This window comes from Panthera uncia, chromosome D2, assembly GCF_023721935.1.
Source record: "Panthera uncia isolate 11264 chromosome D2, Puncia_PCG_1.0, whole genome shotgun sequence".
Lineage (NCBI taxonomy): Eukaryota > Metazoa > Chordata > Mammalia > Carnivora > Felidae > Panthera > Panthera uncia.
This window is the reverse complement of record NC_064818.1, coordinates 48,430,104-48,450,362: the sequence shown is the minus strand read 5'-3', so window position 1 is coordinate 48,450,362 and position 20,259 is coordinate 48,430,104. Positions and strand designations below refer to the sequence as shown.

The following is a 20,259-nucleotide window of genomic DNA, read 5'->3' as shown; positions in this document are numbered from 1 at the left end:
TTCTGTTTACCAGCTTTTTATGAATAGAAGGGCTTTGCTAAAAGTTGGCTAAGACTATATAAAAAGAAAAGACCGATCCTACCTTCAGCCAAACCCAACCAGACCTGCCCTTGGAATTAATGGTCTTCACAGGGCAGATAGAACAGGTGGTTAATTAACACTCTCAAAAAGACATACTATTTGGTGCTCCCATATAGAGATAGGGTGCTGGACCTCGCAGGACTCCTCCTGATTTGGGAAACAGTTAACCATACAGTATATGCTTGACCTCTCTTTGCTAAATGCTATGGTCCCTCATTCTCCAGTCATGAAAACGGTCACTGGATCGCACTATGAGCCATTCCTATATGATCTCCTTAAGCAAATGCCAACGAAATCTTGTTCTTATTCTGTTCCCTTCCCAGAGGTTCAAAATGTGGCTCATGGATTTTGTTTTTCATGCGTAAACCTTCATTCTTAGAGAAGTATGAGGGAAGGATAGGATGATACAGTCATGTGATCAGCACGTTCACCGTCACTATAATTTCATTCAGGAAACCCCAAGGGGACTACAGAGGGCATATAGAGTCATCTCAAAATCCATGGAATCTCTCAATCCATCTATGTCGTAGAGGAACGCTAGTCTTGGGATTTTTCTTTTCGAACGTTTTAAACCAAAGTTCTTAAATGAATGTCTGAGAGAGTTTCTGAGATTGGGACAAGTTGGAATGATCTATTTGCAGTCTAGACCCATTTAATCATTTCATTTAAATGAATCCTTAGTATTAAAAAAAAAAAAACCGCTATTATCTCTTCAGGCCATGTCTTGTGGCAAAAAGGAAATCCCATATTATTTAATAACTTATAAATAACATCAACTGATTCCACTCTAGGTACTGATTCATACTTATTTTTAGAAAAAAAAAAAAGGACACACTCAGGAATCAGTTGAATTGTGCTGAAATGTATTTCCTTTGTTGGGAGGAATTTGAGAGCAGTTCTAGGACGAAGAGCAGGTTTCATGAGAAGGCTAAGTTGACTCTGTCTACTGATAACCCTGGAAGGTCTTAAGGGATCAGAAAATAATATCTTTGGGTTTTCTACCCTGTTTTCTTGTTTGTTTGTTTTGTTTGTTTTTTTAATCAGGAAGACTATCACTTGGTTTTCAGGGTCATGTTATTAGTCACAGCCTTTGTATGACCATGCCAAGTGAGCCATGTTTATCTTTCTCAGATGACACAGGTGACTCATTTCCCTCACTGTTATCTTTTGGAGAATATTTATAATCCCCAGAAGAGGACTAAATGGCCTTCGGTGACCGACAGGATCACAGTGACTGTGTGATAAAGCTGGGTCGTATTAGATGCAGCATTTTAAAATTCAAGGACTGGAGGCCATGCAAGGACTTGAGGCCTGTTGGATCCAGTGTCCATGTACCAGTTTCCATGTTGCTCACCTGGCAACATTAGTTGAGGTCAGGAGATGGAGAAGAGGCTGCAGACACCCACTGGGGGCACTTTTCATTGAGTTTAGTGTAAGTTTTGTCACTTTCCAATAGCCATAGCGTCAGCAGCCTGGAGAATTAGATATATTCTCGGGAGTTTTGCTCTTTCCTGTTCTCCAGAGATTATATAGACACACAGCCACTGTTTTAACTAGGCAGGAGACATCAGGCTGACGGCTGGTTCTGTCACGTACATTTGAGTCGGGCCCCAGTTTCAACCTGACCAATACAAAATTATACTCCACAGATACCCGAAGAACTTGCTCTTCTGATCTTCGTACTAGGAATACTGCTCAGCATGAGTTGTTCCATAGAAAGAATTCTCATGCTTTCCCCATGTCTCCTCTGCCATCAGTCTGGGAGGCCCAAGGAGACAGAGTAACAGGGTGAAATAACCCTGAACTTGGTGTCAGGTGCCCTGAGCTATAGTTGTTGGTGATCTTGGACATGTCATAGTCCCCTGAACTTCAATTTCTCCTTGGTCTATTCCAGCTTAATTAATATTCTATAAACCTGAAAGCTGGCACAATTATAACACATTGTTAAACCACAAATAGAGTGAGGCCAACCCAAATGTCGCTACGGATGTGAGGCATTTTCCTAGATTTTCTGGGTTTTGATTTCTCATCCACAGGGTTTCCTAAAGCCCGAAAACAGTACCAGATTGTGGAATGGTCTTTTTCCTTGGCCTTTTCCTGCATAACACTACTGGCCACACAGTGTTGCCACTTTCCTTCCCTACTAGTTAACTGTGATAATTATTGCTAATGATGCATGATGAATACTATGTGAAACATACAAGCCACATCCCTGTGTAAGTGGCATGTAATTTAAATAAGGAGCTGATTCGCTATTTTAAAAGCACCCCGAGCCCTGGAATTATGACTATAATAGAATGGAGAAGCGGAGGGCGCACGGAAATGCAACTCAGCGGAACCGATCCTAATTCCAGCTTTGCTACTTGTTCTCCGTGTGACCATAGACAAGTCATTTCCTCTCTCCTCAGTTTCCAAATATGTGGAATGAGCGAGACGGGCTCGATGCCGTAAAGATCAACCATTCTCTGTTCTGTCAACGCAACACCACAGCCTTTCCACAGTGCCCTCAAGGCCTCTCTGCTGAACCTATTTATTATTGTTTTTGAAGCTCCACTTGGGAGTGTCGTCAGTAACCATTTATCCTGTCAAGTGGGAATCATGCTGGGTGGCTTGCTTGCGTCGACTGGTCTCATCCTGGGCTCATTTGCCACCAGTCTGAAGCATCTCTACCTCACTCTGGGAGTTCTCACAGGTAAGGGCTCTTTGTACCGCTTGTCTCCCCACCCCCTTCAGGTGTTGTCAGGCACATCAACAGAACTGTCTTCCGTAAAGTAGTCATCTTGTTAGATGCGTAACGTAAAATTTTTTTCATGTTTATTTATTTCTGAAGGAGAGAGAGAGAGAGCATGAGCAGGGGAGGGGCAGAGAGAGAGGGAGACGCAGAATCCAAAGCAGGCTCCGGGCTCTGAACTGTTAGTGCAGAGCCGGGGCTCGAACCCACAAGCCGTGAGATCATGACCTGAGCCGAAGTCAGACGCCCAACTGAGCCACCTGGGTGCCCCATAGTTGCATAATTTAGTTGACTTAGCTTATGTCTACCTACCTAGCAGTTAAAAGAGCTGGAAATGCAATTGATTGCACTCCTGGAATGAAAATGTATCACTCCTCCAATTCAGCCACATGATAGAAGTGATTTCCGGCTTCCCCTCTGGTAGCAGTGGATGGCTGAGATTCTGTACTCAGAAGCAATGAGATGTTAGTCAGGGCACCGTGAATTTTCAGCGGTCATCATTCTCCCAACATCTTTGCCGAGACTCCAAAACACTATCTGCGCTCGACCTGAGTTGCCCCTGCTTTATAGTGAGTGAGGAGCATCATCCAATAAATGGGGGTTTACAATTTAAAAAAGAAAGCCCCTTATTGTGAAGGTTTTTACATTATGCATTCTCTCTCAATGTGATGGAATTATGCTTTAGAGAATTATGACGGACCCTGCAAGAAGAGAAGTAATCTATGTGCATCCCATAAATCATACCTAAGGGCACTGCATAGCATCAAGGTGGGGTCACTCGGTGGCACTGGAGTGGCATTTTGCCCCATCACTCAAAGGAATGTGGAATAGCACTAACTCAGTCTGGGCCGTAGGGGTAGCATGATCTGGTCAATGAAGGACATAATCTCATAGTGATTTTATAAATCTGGCTCTGTCAGCTTAAAAAAAAAAAAGGTATCTGTTCCATGTAACCCAAAAATCCCAACCGCTAGGTGTCCAGTCATCCCAGTTTACCAAGGAGTGCCCTGGTCTTAGCACTGAACATCTCGTATCCCAGAAACCCATCGGTCCAGGCAAATCTGGATCATTGGTCACCCAGCACTGCAGATGGGAATAGGAGCCGAAGGTGGTTCTGTTTTTCCATTTAGATGCCATGAGTTCAAGGTTTTACACTCTTCAGATTTTCTTGACTTAAAAGGAATAGAAGCTGAAAATCCTTAAAAGGCTTTCTGCTGACTTTAAGGAATATGTTCAGGTTACTATGTGTACATGCTGTGTTCATACACAAAGTTGGCATGAAGTCTCCCCATTATGTGAAATTATTCTGGAACTTTCATGGGGTCATATATGCTATTTAAACCCAAATTCCATGAGTGGTCCAGATGATCAGAGTTGTGTTTTCATAGGCAGTGAAGAGTTGAAGTAATCCTCTGGATAATTTAAGATAAAAAGAGGTATTGGGTGGGGAGAATAAGTTTCTTGGGTCAGCATTATCTTCATTTTCTAGTTAATTCAAATTCAGTTCGTGTAATGATTTTTTAAGCTCTTCCTTTCATTTTAATATTTCATATATTAAAATAGATTTCATTTCATATATCTATCTATATCTATATCTATATATATGACTTTCTTCTTTGGAAGCAAACCTTAAAAAAATATGGCAGATATAGATATAGATATCTGTACGGGGCGCCTGGGTGGCTCAGTCGGTTAAGCGGCCGACTTCGGCTCAGGTCATGATCTCGCGGTCCGTGAGTTCAAGCCCCGCGTCGGGCTCTGTGCTGACAGCTCAGAGCCTGGAGCCCGTTTCAGATTCTGTGTCTCCCTCTCTCTGACCCTCCCCCGTTCATGCTCTGTCTCTCTCTGTCTCAAAAATAAACGTTAAAAAAAAAATTAAAAAAAAATAGATATAGATATCTGTAGATATCTATCCATCCATCCATCCATCCATCCACACACACTATACTTCCCAAACTGTGAATGACTGGTCAGGGAGACTCCTCTTCAGCTCGCGTAGAAAATAGTTTTAAAAGGGTTTGACAGAAGGCCAGATTCTCTTTAATCCAATTAAGTTTATTATGAAATATTTTGTTTCATCGGCTGCTCACGGTATACCAGAACTCATATACTTCTCTTCATCCTTAGGTCTCGGATTTGCACTTTGTTACTCTCCGGCTATTGCCATGGTTGGCAAATATTTCAGCAGACGGAAGGCCCTTGCTTACGGGATCGCTATGTCAGGAAGTGGCATTGGCACCTTCATACTGGCTCCGGTGGTTCAACTCCTTATTGAACAGTTTTCCTGGCGGGGAGCGTTACTCATTCTTGGGGGCTTCGTTTTGAATCTCTGTGTTTGCGGCGCCCTGATGCGGCCTATTACTCTGAAGGAGGACCATACAACTCCAGAGCAGGACCACATCTGTAGAACTCAGAAACAAGACTTTAAGCGAGTGTCTCCCTGTGCAACTTTGACTAAAAAATGGGTGCAGACCTGCCTCTGTTGCTCTTTGCAGCAGGAATACAGTTTTTTACTGATGTCAGACTTCGTTGTGTTAGCCATCTCTGTTCTGTTTATGGCTTACGGCTGCAGCCCTCTCTTTGTGTACTTGGTACCTTATGCTCTGAGTGTCGGAGTGAGTCACCAGCAAGCTGCTTTCCTTATGTCCATACTCGGGGTGATTGACATTATTGGCAATATCACATTTGGATGGCTAACTGACAGAAGGTAAAATCCGTGAAACCGCAGTCGGCCCCCTACCAGGGGACTCCCAGCTTTGAGATCCCCCTCATCCCCTTACCCTGTACAAAACCTACATCTGAGTGACGTCAATGAGTTTTCAGTATCTGAGGGCAACCCCCCTGCTGGTTCTTCTAGGTAGAGGTTGGAAACCTTTTCCCGTAAAGAGGTAGATAGTAAACGTTTTTGGCTCCGTGGGTCATGGGATCACAAGTATTCAGTTCTGCTGTTGTAGCACAAAACAACTATAGACAATATGTGAAGAAATGAGAGTGGCTATGTTCCAGTAGGACTTTACTATGGATACTGAAATTTTAATTTCCCAGATGATTTTCACACGTTGAAATAGTATTGTTCTTTTGATTTTTTTGTTCCAACCACTCAAAAATAGAAAACGCTTCTTAGTTCACAGACAGTGCAAAAACAGGTGGTGATCTAGATTTGGCCATAGTTTGCCAACCTCTGTTCTAGACGGTTCAGGATGATGGGTATGTCTAAATTGCAGAAACCTGTGGTAACCACAAGTTCTGGTGACACATTTCATTCCATCCGAAGTCAAGTCAGTGCTCAGGCTGGGTGTTGTGGTTTTAGTTTAAAGACAGAACAAAACAAAACAAGCAAACAAACAAAAAACACAGAGGCTGGCTGGAAATGGAGAGAGGAACAGAATTGAGTCCAGGCAGGGAGATTAGGTGCAAAACTAACACATTATTTATAGCCACACGTTTGTGTTTGACCATGCGGATAGCAAACACTTTCAGTATGGTTTTAGGCTTAGAAACCCAAGTTATAACAAATCTACTAGGTAGTTTCTTAAGCTAATGCTTACTGCTTGGATTGAAGAAGAGTGAGATACTCAGATTCTCTTCACACTCGAGCTGTGACCTGGGAGAGCAATCATCATGTGGCTTCTCACATATTATGTCTTCGGTACTTACTCAGTGTCCAACAGCCATTCTCCAGTGCTATGAGTATAATATTTAAAGTTAATTCCAAATTTAATGGTTAAGGAAAAGCGGGAAGAGTTGGGGTCTCTATCTTGACCACTAACACCACAAGAAGCAGCCCCAGTGTAGGTTTGATAGAGGCATCTCTGCTCAGGGGCTATACCAGACCTAAGTTCTTCTGCTGGCTCTGCCCCTTACTATCTCTGTGACCTAGGGAAAATTAGTGACCCTCAGATCTTCAAGGGTCTTCATCTGTAAAATAGGCGAGTGCAATATTTTTCTGTTGACCTCTTAGCATTTTGTGAGGCTCAAATGAGACTGCGGGTTGAAAAACATTTGTAAAGCATAAATGGCCGGGGCTGATACTGTACCGAGTCTTTGAAATAATTGGTATCAATGATGAGTTTGGAGCTATAGGGGGAAAAGGTAACAGAAGTACCACTGGGGAGGCCTTGAAAATAACACTTAGTCCTGGTACAAGACTGACATCATCTCTGGCCAGTCATTTTAATGTCTTCATATTCTAGCTTCTCCCTTGTGTAACTTGGGTTATTGACCACATATGACGTAGCAGACACCAATGGGTGACGTACCTGAAAGCATCTAATATGGTAGACGGCTAGAAAATAGTCACCTGACACTCGACTTGTTATTTTACAACTATCCGTAGGGTGACCGTATGGGATAGGTAACCTTCCCATTATACAGCTTAAAGAAATGGAGATTAGAGTTAAGCAGTTCGTAGGTGACAGAACTGGATTCAGACTTCCGCCTTTCTAGTTTTAGAGCATATTTTGTGCCACACCATGTTTCCTGGGAAGATGAAGTCTTGTGTTTTCCTATACCAAAAGAAAGACGACATGGATAACGGGAAGCCTATAAATAACTGCAGTGCTTATTGCTGCATGACCATAGTTCCAAAGCTCTTTGATAGAAGCTGTGCATTCTGCACTCATTCTTGGTCTTCAAATCCACAGGTGCCTGAAGAATTACCGGTATGTCTGCTACCTCTTTGCTGTGGGACTGGATGGGCTTTGCTATCTCTGCCTCCCAATGCTCCAGAGTCTTCCCCTGCTCGTGCCTTTCTCTTGTACCTTTGGCTACTTTGATGGTGCCTACGTGACTCTGATCCCAGTAGTGACTGCAGAAATAGTAGGGACCACGTCTTTGTCATCAGCCCTCGGTGTGGTGTACTTCCTTCATGCAGTGCCGTACTTGGTGAGCCCACCCATCGCAGGTAAGTTTCCAGAGAGATCCCCCCAGACACTTCTTCTGTTTGTCATACTGATGTGAAAACTGTCAACTCACACACAGACAATGGGGACTGGAAGTTAAGTTGGGAAGAGCGAAAGAGAAAGGGATTCAAGAGCCACCGAGGTATCTTGGTCTCACTTGTATCCTTGTTTTATCGTTTTCTTCCAGCCAAGTGGAGACTTTAGCCTACTTGGAAAGAAAAAGTCCAAAATTAGGGTCTTGATTCCATTCCACACTAATGATGGGAGCGATGGAATGGAGCAGCTGTTCAGGCTTATAAATAAGTCAGGCACATTCAGAGGGAAGTCTGGAGGGAGTACAGGATTCCACTTGGGGAGAGTGGGCAGTGAGGCTGAAATGGTAAGCGGGTGTCATAGCGGAGGGTCTTGAGTGCCAGCCAAAGGAGCCAAAGGGGCCCTATATTCTTAAGAGACTACGGATAGTATTTTTATTTTATTTTTATTTTTTATTTTTTAAAATTTACATCCAAATTAGTTAGCATATAGTGAAACTATAGAATGATTTCCGAACCCAGCCATTGCTAAAGCAGCCAACTAGGGGAAACTGTGGCTGTTTCACAGCTGCAGATAAAAATTCCTGGTCAGGGGTGCCTTGGTGGCTCAGTCAGTTAAGCCTCCGACTTCAGCTCAGGTCATGATCTCATGGTTCGTGGGTTCGAGCCCTGCATTGGGCTCTGTGCCAACATCTCGGAGTCTGGAGCCTGCTTCAGATTCTATATCTCCCTCTGTCTCTGCCCTTCCCCTGCTTATTCTCTCTCTCTCTCTCTCTCTCTCTCTCTCTCTCTCAACTAAATAAACATTAAAAAAATTTCCTGGTCAGTTTAAATTCTGTGATATAGGACCATCTTTTTAGTGCTTCATTTTTTGGAAACTGCCCCCAAAAGGTCCCCCCATCCTCCCTTGGTAGCCAATTTTTGTGTTTACCAACCTTGGAGGGAGCAGTGTAATTCAGTTAAAGAGTCATAGTGCATAAATGAAATTTGGATTTCTGGATCCTTTTTTTTGATCCATGGCCTTCATTTGGCAAATTAGACATTCTCGTTGCCAGGCATTGGAGGAGTAGGGTGTAAGTTCTTACCATAATACTTCTCTTATTTAATTACCGTTAAAATGACAACTCTCTACTCAGTCTCTTTTGTTTGCTGCTACAGAAATGCATAAGCAAATCACAGGATAACTAAAATATTCAAGAGTAGTTTGGATTACAGGAAACTTTGTGGGGCTTGTAACAATTTCTGCATACTGTTTTTGACTAATGAAGTGGGTGAAAGGAAAAATCATATACTTTTCCAGAGGATTTTCTTGGCATAGAAGTTTAGAGGAGTTTTTAAAAAACTTTAATCATAAAATAATTGTCTGCCAAGGTCTAATTTGATCCCATCGATTCTCTGATCATTGTGGCCCATATTTTGCATATCATATGCCCTGGTTCTCCTCAAAATTTAGAGCGGGAATTGATATTGGGATTAATCTGTTGCAAAAGGAGCCAAAGAAAAGAAGAAAAAAAAAAGCCATGATTGCAGAATGATATCTTGTGAAGTTTGCGTTGGCCGCATCTAAGATGGCCCCAAGTTCTGAATTTCACTGTATGGGGTACAATGACTGGGTCCAGCCGAAAATTTGGATTCTTCTATATCCAGGAGCATGTTAATGTCACTCAAGATAGACAGTATGTGGGTGTAGGGAATACTACCAGCATTTGGTACAATTATATTCTCTTAACACGAGAGATAAGTGATCCCAACATCAATAATTTGATGCTATTTTTATCTTTTCTACCATATTTTCTAGGATTAATGACAATATTTATTGTGCGATTACTAAGAATGGGACACTCTTCCAAGCACTTTATCTAGCGATGACAATCCATTTAAGAACTTTTCCTAGAAAACAGAATGCATTTTCAGTTGCTGCACCATATTTTTAGATCTGCTTCTCATGTTAAAATTATAATGGTGGTGCTAGCAATCTGTTATTCTTATCCTTAGAAATGATTAGATTTGGGGCACCTGGGTGGCTCAGCTGGTTAAGTGTCCAACTTCGGCCCAGGTCATGATCTCACAGTTCGTGGGTTCGAGCCCTGTGTCAGGCTCTGTGCCGACAGCTCAGAGCCTGTAGCCTGCTTCGGATTCTGTCTCCCTCTCTCTCTCTGCCCTCCCCTGCTCACACTCTGTCTCTCCCTCTCGCTCTTTCTCAAAATTAAACATAAAAAAAAAAAAAAAAAAGAAATGATTAGATTTGAGAGTAGGTAAATAATTGAATTGTCAACTCCACAATGTAATTTCGCTGTTGCTTATTACAGGATGGCTTGTGGATACGACGGGCAGCTACACTGCAGCCTTTCTGCTCTGTGGATTCTCAATGATATTTAGTTCTGTGTTGCTTGGCTTTGCTAGACTTGTAAAGAAGATGAAAAAAACCCAGCTGCAGTTCCTGGCCAAAGAGTCTGATCCGAAGCTGCAGCTATGGACCAATGGATCGGTGGCTTACTCTGTAGCAAAAGAGTTAGATCACAAAGATGAGGAATCTGTCGCTGTCGCAGTGTCTGGTTACAACCCCACATGACCAGTGGCCCGGAGCCTGGGAATCTTCAGGGCTGAGAGAGGTGGGACCACCAGACCGTGTGTGTCTCTGAAGCATTTTATTTTGGCAGAAGCACTGCTGTCCGAGGAAATTATTATTGTTGTTTCATTAACGCGTTTATAGGGGAAAATAGCAAATAACAAAGCACGTTGGACTGGCTCAGAGTTTCCTCATTTGGGATTTGTACTCACAATTGAACTCACATCTTTCAGGCAATGAGCATCACTCCGTGGAGAATGTTAGGACATAGCTGAGGCAGTTAGTGGTAATTGGGGGTAATTTCAAGGCATGACCAAAGAAGATGACACTGGGAAGCTTTGTCTCCAACTCTCTGGCCCTCCATCTTCCTCAGTCAGAAGGTAAAGAGAAACAATGACGTGTAGGTGAGCTTACTTTATGCTTTTTTGGAGAAAGGGGTCTGTATGAATCATTGCCTTTTGAAGAATCTAAAGTATTCTTCAACGACTCTGTTTAAAGCCCTGATGAGAATCTCCACTGTGAGAAAGGGTTGGCATCTTCACCTCTCCACTGAAAGCCTTCTTCCTAAGACTGAGCCCCTCATCTCTGACCCGGCCCTCACCTCTGTTCCTATCACATATAATACTGAGTTTAGCAGAATACGCTAAGTCACAAGGGTGATTCCTCAGTCTCACCTGAAATGTTAACACCAATATGTCTTTAGAAACAAAGCTTTTATTGAACTTGCGCACACATTCCTTTTAGGAACTGAAAAATGTTGGCAGTATTCCAACTGGGCAGGAATTGAATTCTCAAATCAGCAGGTGTCTGATGGGAGTTTTCTTTTCAGACCAGACATTTAGGTTCATCATTACCCAAAAGGGAGGTTTGCCTGAAAAAGATTGTTCTAGAGATATTCCAGAGGTGAGATTCCTTTCTGCCTGTGTTAATTCTTGTTCCAATGTCCACTGCCCTTTATCTCTTGATGGATAATCGTTCGAAACTTCATGGGCCTCTCCAGATGAATGAGAAGGCGTCAGGGGTTAACCTCAGCATCCTAGCCCTCTCATTAATTAGAGCTTTGTTCAGGCGAGAGGGAGGAGAAGGTGAAGAAGGCTAGAGGTGTGGTATTTTACAGTTCATAGAACTCTTTCACATACCTTCACTCCTTGGATTAGAATAGTTTACTCATTCTCAAGTACTCTATTTTCCTATAGTTTGGGACAATTTCTGACTCTTCAGAGGGAGGGTATCAAAGAGAAGAGAAAGGCCAGAGCCTCCAGCTTGTCTCCAACCACTTTTAAATCCACAGAGTGATAGCCCTGAATCGCCAAATCGTGTCATACCCGTAAATTAGGAGAAAATTACACAATTGAAAAAGGATCTTAATTATAGAGAAATTTTAAATCTGAACCTCAAAGAAATATTTTTACCCTAAAGGCCATTTAATCCATTGTCCCTCAGGCGGTCTCACAAATGCCTGGTCAGCACTGAGGAGGATCCTAGGTTGACGAAGCGTGTTCACCAAGAGTCTTGGCCTATAACTGGATTATTTCATAAAATTGCATATTAATACATTGCTTTCAGAATGAAATACTGACTTGATTTAATGGAAGAAAACTCATATTTCACTGCTGCTTTCCAAAGATAAATTTGAATGTCGCCTGTTATCTTTTTACTTAGCTCAAGAATTAAGTTTTGAACCCACTTACTAGATCATTTGCAATCTACAAATAATACTTGGAAAATATCTGTAAAAAGTCAAAGTTATGATGAACTTATGTGTGTTTGGAATAGCACTTTATACTAGATATCATTTCTTGAATCTTCAAGCCTAAAGATTTTTTGAAATATAAATAGTTCTAAATATTCCTAGACATATTTTTTCCTAGCGGCCAGAGTAAAATTTTCTTTCTCCAGTTCTGCAATATGATTTCTCTGAAGTATGACAAGTGTTCCTGAAAAATGAGTATAGAAACCAGAGCTTTAAAAAATTTGTTTAAAGTATTTGGGATATTTTTACTTTCTACACATGCATAAATTTGTATTTTACTTGCCCATTTGGAGCGCAATTTTAGAAAACCAGCAAGGAAAATGTAGATCTTAGACTCCACCATTGTATCTCCACAAAATTTTACTGTTAAGGTTCCATGTGCCTATACTGTTTTTTCCAAAAGGGAGAGATTCATAGGAATGATGTGTTTTGTGGAATCAAGTACAAAATTGTGGTAGGATGATTCTGCATCTTAAATATTTCTTCATATCACTGTGAGCTCTACTTTGAGTAGAAAAGCAAAGAAGCTAACTTCTATCGATACACTGTACCATTGGGCCTTTTTTTTTTTTTTTTCAGATTGTGATTTTACTAGTAGATCAGATATTTATGCTCATATTTTCTTACTTCAAAAGCGTAATAAAATGAATTTATATTTGTGTTTGGAAACACATTTTTCCCCGTACAAGGGGTTTGGATTGAATGGCGAGTGAGCTTGTGTGGATTATGCTAAAATGTAGCTGGCATATAAAGATGTGGTAAACAATCAAATAATTTACAAAAGCCAAACCCATTTATTGAGTGTTTTCTTTTTTTTTTATTACGTTTATTTATTTTTGAGACAGAGGGAGACAGAGCATGAACGGGGGAGGGGCAGAGAGAGAGGGAGACACAGAATCTGAAACAGGCTCCAGGCTCTGAGATGTCCGCACAGAGCCTGACGCGGGGCTCGAACTCACGGACCGCAAGATCATGACCTGAGCCGAAGTCGGCCGCTTAACCGACTGAGCCACCCAGGCGCCCCAAGTGTTTTCAATGTATTAGCTACTGTGCTAAGCACTTCCTATGCATTGTATTATCTAATCCCCATAACCTCTATTATCACCACTTGATAGACGTGGAAACTGGGGTATCATGTGGCCACTGCACTTCCATTGCCTCCAGGGAAATCCGGTAAAGCCAGGAATCTATCTGATGCTGGACCCTGCCTCCTTCCCCTTGTGCCTATCTGGGTTATCTTATGTGTGTTGAAAAGCCATTTGGAAACAGGCCCTCCCTCGAGAAAAATTTAAAAAAAAACCTTTGGATTATGCTTCAATCTACCAATTCGTATAGGTAGGAAGATTCTAGAATGGAAATTTCCAAGAGTTTTCCCAAGAATCTGGTTCTAGCGAGACCACTACTTCCAGGCTAAGTGGCTTAATTTGCTGTCTATTGATCCAGGCCTCTCTTGGGGAGCATTTACGTGTGTGTAACAGGGAGAAGGAGAAGGTTGGGAAACATACTTTGTCCCAAAAGAGAGTTCCACCTTCTGCATTACCAGAGTCATGCTTTCTCAGTCAACAGTTGAATTCTTTCTTAAGTGCCTGCACCATTGCCCCTTGATGACGAAGATGGTAATGTCTATCTGGCACTCACCTTCCTCGTCTCGATGGGTCTAATTCTGAAATTGTTTACTGAGCTGAGATAGTATGAAACATCAAGGTAGATATCTGAGTTTCTCTTCCCATACTTCAAAGTTCGAGCCTTTATTTTTTTTTTCTAAACCAAACAACAGATTTTTATACCTGTTTCCAGAGCAGCTACTAGTGAGAGACGACTGGGATTTTGTCCCATAACACAGAGAAATATTTGGTAGGGGGGAATGGGAAAATACTAAATCATGATCAAAAGACTGACATTTAAAGCAAAACATTTTATTATGGAACTTTTCAAACGTACAAAAAAAGAACAGTAAAATGAACTCGACATAACTACCACACAGCACCTACGATTATCTATCTTTCACCCTCCCCCTTGATGAACCTATTTGAAATACATTAACATGCTGACAGGGTATGTCTTCCTTCAGCTGCCAAGGAATAACTGAACCTGGCAAGAATAATTTATTCCTGCAAGCAGAGGGCATGGGTGGTTTAGTATCACCTATTAAGGGACCATGTCATTACAAAGCTGATTGGGTCCGCTTTCTTTCTGTGGACTTTGGGCATCCAAATTACAGGTTAAAATTCTTCCTCTGTCTTTCCCCAGCCCCCACGTGATCTATCCACCTGAAGTTTAAGGAAGTATCATATAAGTGAAAGTGCTTTTGAATTCTGGAAAAAAGTGATGATTATTACTCTTAATTATTTTAAGTGTCAGCGACCTCTTTCAGGAGTAAAAGCACTATATGTATATACATACATACATACGTACGTTTATTTATTTATTTATTCATTTATGTATTTATTTTTGGGAGAGTGCGAGTAGGTGAGGGGCAGAGAGAGGGGGACAGAGGGTCCAAAATGGGCTCTGCACTGATAGGCTGACAGCAGTGACTCTGATGTGGGGCTCGAACTCACTAACAGTGAGATCTGACCTGAGTTGAAGTTGGATGCTGAACCGATTGAGCCCCTCAGGTGCCCCTATTTATAAGGAATTAATTTACGGCCCACTTAAGATTTAGTTGACATTAAAAGGTATTAAAATTAACATTTTAGAAGATGACCCTTGGGGCACTTGGGTAGCTCAGTCTATTGAGACTCTGACTTCTTCAGCTTGGTTCTTGAGTTCAAGCCCCACATCGGGCTTGCTGTTGTCAGTGCAGAGCCTGCTTTGAATCCTCTGCCCCCTCTCCTGGGTGGCTCAGTCGGTTGAGCGTCCAACTTCAGCCCGGGTCATGATCTCGTGGTCCGTGGGTTCGAGCCCCGCATCGGACTCTGTGCTGACAGCTTGGAGCCCGGAGCCTGTTTCGGATTCTGTGTCTCCCTCTCTCTCTGCCCCTCCCCTGTTCATGCTCTCTCTCTGTCTCAAAAATAAATAAACATTAAAAAAAAAAATTTTGAATCCTCTGCCCCCTCTGTCTGCCCCTCCCCCTCTTGTGCTCTCTGGCATGCACGCACTCTCTCTCTCTCTCTCTCAAAAACAAAAATTAAAAAATAAAAAGGCAACCCTTTTAGTTTTCCCATAAAATTGTTTCGCTTGTGATGGCAAGTTAGGTGTTCTCTCACTAACACAATGACGGGAGAAAAAGAGAGGCCCCAGTGCTAGCCGTGCTGAAGACATATTCTTATTCCCAGATAACTTGTTTCTGCAACTGGCCCTGAGCAGAGTCTGGGTGTGGCTCAGGGTGGGGAAGGAGATGCGAGTGAGGGAAAGGGCCATGTGGTTACCTGAGATTCCATCAGACTCTGAAAGCCTCTGGGTCTAAAATTTGCTGATCCCTGCCCAAGCAGAGGTGGAAGAATTTGGACATCTGACTCTAGTTTTCAAAATTCAACAGGGGAGAGGAGACCCTGTTTTGGAATCACAAGTTACAGGCCTGGTGTGAGCACTGGGTACGCACACTGGAATAGGGCCTACGAGGTCGCGCGGGGTGTAGCTCCCGCCTAACTTCCAGACCCCAAGTTGGACTATACTCTCGCTGCTCATTCTACTGCAGGGCCCGGCTCTCCAGGTGCCCTAGGTCATTTCACGCATGTTGATCCTTCACTGTACTCACTTCTCAACTTTTGGGCCACAGTTTACATGTCACTTTCTAGACAACCCATCTTTAACCACTGCCCCATCTAAATTACATATCCGCACCATCACCACCCTCGTTACTCATTTTCATAACACTGTTCTTTTCCTTTAAAGAATAGAGTTTATAATTAATACTCATTTGTGCATTTAAAATGTCATCCCCACAGACCATAAGAAGTAGATGGATAGGAAAATACTACCATCAGGGAAATAAAGGGGTACTGAATATTAAATAAAGACAAACAAACAAACAAACAAAAACAGAATTAGAGAGCAAATTGAACTAAGGACCATTCCAAAGGACTCACTGTCTTGAGCAATCAGTTTAAAATAACATCAGTACAATTTTATTTAACCTTTCATTAAAAGTCACTCCCTACCACATAACCATTTATTGCTGGTCCCATGGGTTATCTCCTCAGACAGACTTAATGGAATTTCTGTGTGAAATATATGTATAACCCATAGACTAATTTCTAACACTAGATTTCAGTGAAGGTTAATGTTTGGTGCCCATCAATAATGTGTGTAGCGATTTTGAGAATACCCCATGTATTTGATTATTTCTGCTTCTCCTTTTTTACCATCATGTATCTCTCAAAATAACCAGTTCCAATGGGTATATTATGATAGTTTTCAAATCTTCACTGAGTCATTTGTCAGTAATCTTCTAGTTGTTAGGATAGTTCAAAAAGGTATATAATTTAGTTAATCTCCATTAATTACTGTAATTTCAGTTGACTTTAAGAAAATGTGATAATTGAAAATTATACTGTGATGGGAAGAATCATCAAGAAGATTGGCTGGAGACTGGCATAATAAATAAGGTTTTGTTTAAATAACTAAAAAAAAATAAAAAATAAAAAATAAAATAAAATGTCATCCCCACAAAACCACAAGCTTTCTGAAGATGGGGATCACAACGACTGACTATTCACCAGTCAGTCCAGTGCCTAAAATGTAGCAGGCACTCAATAGATACTTGGTGAATGAGTCAATGAATGGGGAAAAAAAAATCAGATGAAAGCAAGAAGGAATGAAGAAGCTGTTCAAGAGAATTGTAACACAGCAGGGATGGGGCTGATTGAAGGATTGGGTTTGCTTGAAGTTGCTCCTGTACCCAAAACAGATAGGACATGTTAGATGTTCCCCATTCGGTTGGCCTCAGTAAGACACCGGTGAGAAGTGTCATATGAATAGTAGAGCTCCAGAGCACGGGGTATCATGGGGCAGGTTTGCGAAAGCAAATAAAGGTGGCAAAGAGCAGGGTTGGTAGATGTATATTAAATAACTAAACCTTTCGATTGAAGCCCGAAAGTAAAAATGATGTGATTGTGTTCAACCCAGACAGGCTTACTTGGAAAGCTCGGTTGTGTTCAAGTTGAGTGGAAGGCCCGGGGCTGGGGCAATCCACACGGAGCCCTGGGACATTAGGAAAAGGTGGAGCACGTGTGCCTCATGCATGAGAAGAGGGGATTTCAGGAACAGGCACCACACAAGCCGCTTTTACTTTACTGGAAAATGACACCAGTATTTGGCCAGGAGCAGAAGTCTCCAATTAGTCTTTTGCACAGTCCCTATGGCTGGCCTCTAACTCATAGGACGTTACTGAAAATTAGCGTGCTGGCAAATATGTTTAAGAATTGGTGAGAGGAATTTAATCAACTAAGCTATGTATTAAGCGCCTCATCAGGATTTGATATTGTGTTTTTCTGGTGGGGAATTGAAAATACACGGAACACAGCCCCATGAGTTCAAGTTAATTGCCTAATTGGTAAATTGAAACCATCACCATGAGAACAACACCATGAAGTTGTTAAATGCTGACCTGAGGCTCAGGGCACCGCAAGCAAAGGAGTTAGAAGAGGAAGAATTCATTAAGGGCTGGAGAAATTTAAGGCTGGTCCAAGCAACTCAGGTATAGGACCGAATGGGTTGGAATCGGCCTCTACTCTTTTTTTTTTTTTAATTTTTTTTTAAATGTTTATTTTTGAGAGACAGAGCATGAGCAGGGGAGGGGCAGAGAGGGAGGGAGACACAGAATCCAAAGCAGGCTCCAGGCTCTGAGCTGTCAGCACAGAGCCCGACGTGGGGCTCTAACCTGTGAACCATGAGATCATGACCTGGGCCAAAGTCGGACGCTTAACCAACTGAGCCACGCAGGTGCCCCGGCCTCTACTCTTTTTAAGGTAAGAAGCTGGGAGTAGGGGTAAGGGATGTGGGGCAGCTGCTTCATGTGGCTCCTTGAGGTTCTAGCAGATAGATATCCGAGGCCAATGCAGCACTAAGTTAACACTAACAAATGTTCTGATGAAGGGATCCATAATGGTGTCTGGGACTTTGCGGATTGCTGGGGTTTGGGGTTGCATTTGGCATCTCTAATTTGAAAACGGGAATTTTCAGGGAATGGGGTTATATACTTCGATGTTCACTTCTCAACTCTGAATAGGAACCATTTAGGGGAGCCTGGCTGGCTCAGCAGAAGAGCATGTGACTCTTGATCTTGGGGTCATGAGTTCAAGCCCCACGTTGAGTGTAGAGATTACTTAAATAAATGAAAACTTAAATAAGTAAAAAGGAATCATTTTGTAAGTTTTCTATCTTAAAGGGTCCACAGCTTCCGGAAGTTTTTTGTTGGTTTGGTTTGGTTTTGTTTTGACATGTTATGCGGTACTGCCATCTGCTGGAATTATGAGACCACCTCCCAGAATTTGCTGACTCCTCCAATTATAGCTCAATTGGACAAGGACAGCCTTCAAGTAAACATTGACGTTTATTATTGTTTCCTTCTCCTCCAGCCCCCAGTTCCCTGCTCATTACCCATCCCACGTGTATCTTGCAGCACACATAAATACAGGTATAAAGATGCTATGTTGTATTTTTCAGCATTTTGATTGTCTAGGTCAGTTTTCTGTGTGGAATATCAAAGTTAATATGAACGATGGTTTTTGATTGATTTGACTAAAGATAGCAATTGGTAAATGTAATGTAGAAGAACTGTTTTCTGAGTCTTCTTGTCTTCCTTAGGAATCCAGATTGCCATTCTGGGTCCCCTTGCCAGTCCCCTACTAATATGTTAATTGTTTTGATATGAGTTAATGAAGTGTTAGAGTGTGAGACACAGAATCTCAAACACCTATCAGAAGTCAAATTTTGAGAAATGCTGAAACCAAGTGATATAGAGGAGTGTATTGTGTCAATTTGGAAACGCAAAACACCATGTTTATTGTATTGTACACAAATTACGAGATTCAGGGATTGGATTTCCTTAAAAATGTGTAATTCCTATGAAATTTTGAGGAGATGCTATTTGTGTATAACAACAATTGCTTTCAAAGGGAAGTATATTTCTGTTAAAGACCCTTTTATTGAACTAAGCAACTTGATGAGTTTGGCTACGTGTAAGTGGGTCTGTGGATGAGGATGAGTTAGAACTGAATTGCTGTTTAAGAACAATGGACGAATTGGTTCTTATTTCAGAGGGAGAAGAGAGAAAGGGAAGAGGTGAGGCCCAGAATCGTGGAAAGAGGCAGGGTCATCAAGAAATGGTTGAGGGTGTTTCCTTCTTCTCCCTGTCCCTCAATCCCTCTCACATTCCTTTCCTTACTTCTTCCTCTACCTTGTCCCTCTTTCCCTCCTTTCTGTCAAAAAAAGGGGGGATTATCTAATATTAAATTTTAAGTTGTAGATTCTTTCCTCCTGAACCCTCAATGAAGTGTTTTTTTTTTTTAATTTTTTTTTAACGTTTATTTATTTTTGGGACAGAGAGAGACAGAGCATGAACGGGGGAGGGGCAGAGAGAGAGGGAGACACAGAATCGGAAACAGGCTCCAGGCTCCGAGCCATCAGCCCAGAGCCTGACGCGGCGGGGCTTGAACTCGCGGACCGCGAGATTGTGACCTGAGCTGAAGTCGGACGTTTAACCGACTGAGCCACCCAGGCGCCCTCAATGAAGTGTTTTTATATACAAATGATATATAAGTGGTTTATATTTTTTTTGGATTTGTTTTAGTTCTTATGTTGTTGTTTGTGTGTTTTGGTGAGGTTGGCACATAAGGTGGCTGGAATTAATGTGATGTGGAGAAGGAAAGTCATGCGAAGCTACTCTTACACTAAATCAATGTTCAGTGGAATTAGGGCTCAGAGCCACTTTCCAAAATCCACAGCTTGGAGGCCCAAGGCAAACCCAGGCCATCTTAAAGGGGAGGTGGTCCTAGCCTACCTCTGGTTGTTACATTTTTACAGCACTCTCCTTCCCTGCCTTCTTGTGCTGCTCTCCGCACTGGGAGAAGGTTCTGACTCTGGTTGGTGTGGAAGACGTATCCTTTCTCCCAAGGACGAAGGACTGGGTGTCCTGGCTTCTAATTGTCTACTGGTTCTCCAGCCTTCCAAAGTAGGTTCATTCCAAATCTCTGTTTTCCAACATCCACCTGGAGATAGGCCTCTCCCTTAGATTGAGTTCCTTGATT

At 42.1% G+C, this 20,259-nt stretch overlaps 1 protein-coding gene across 1 annotated transcript in view; it reads left to right on the top strand.

Annotated features, from left to right (window-relative positions):
* The window catches only part of SLC16A12 (solute carrier family 16 member 12), a 78,172-nt gene extending 65,291 nt beyond the window's left edge, over positions 1–12,881 (top strand). The window contains 4 exon segments of the mRNA XM_049645384.1: positions 2,630–2,773; positions 4,940–5,519; positions 7,456–7,715; positions 10,055–12,881. Coding sequence (XP_049501341.1) covers positions 2,630–2,773; positions 4,940–5,519; positions 7,456–7,715; positions 10,055–10,317 — 1,247 coding nt within the window. The 3' untranslated portion in view covers positions 10,318–12,881.
* The last annotated feature ends 7,378 nt before the right edge of the window (positions 12,882–20,259 follow it).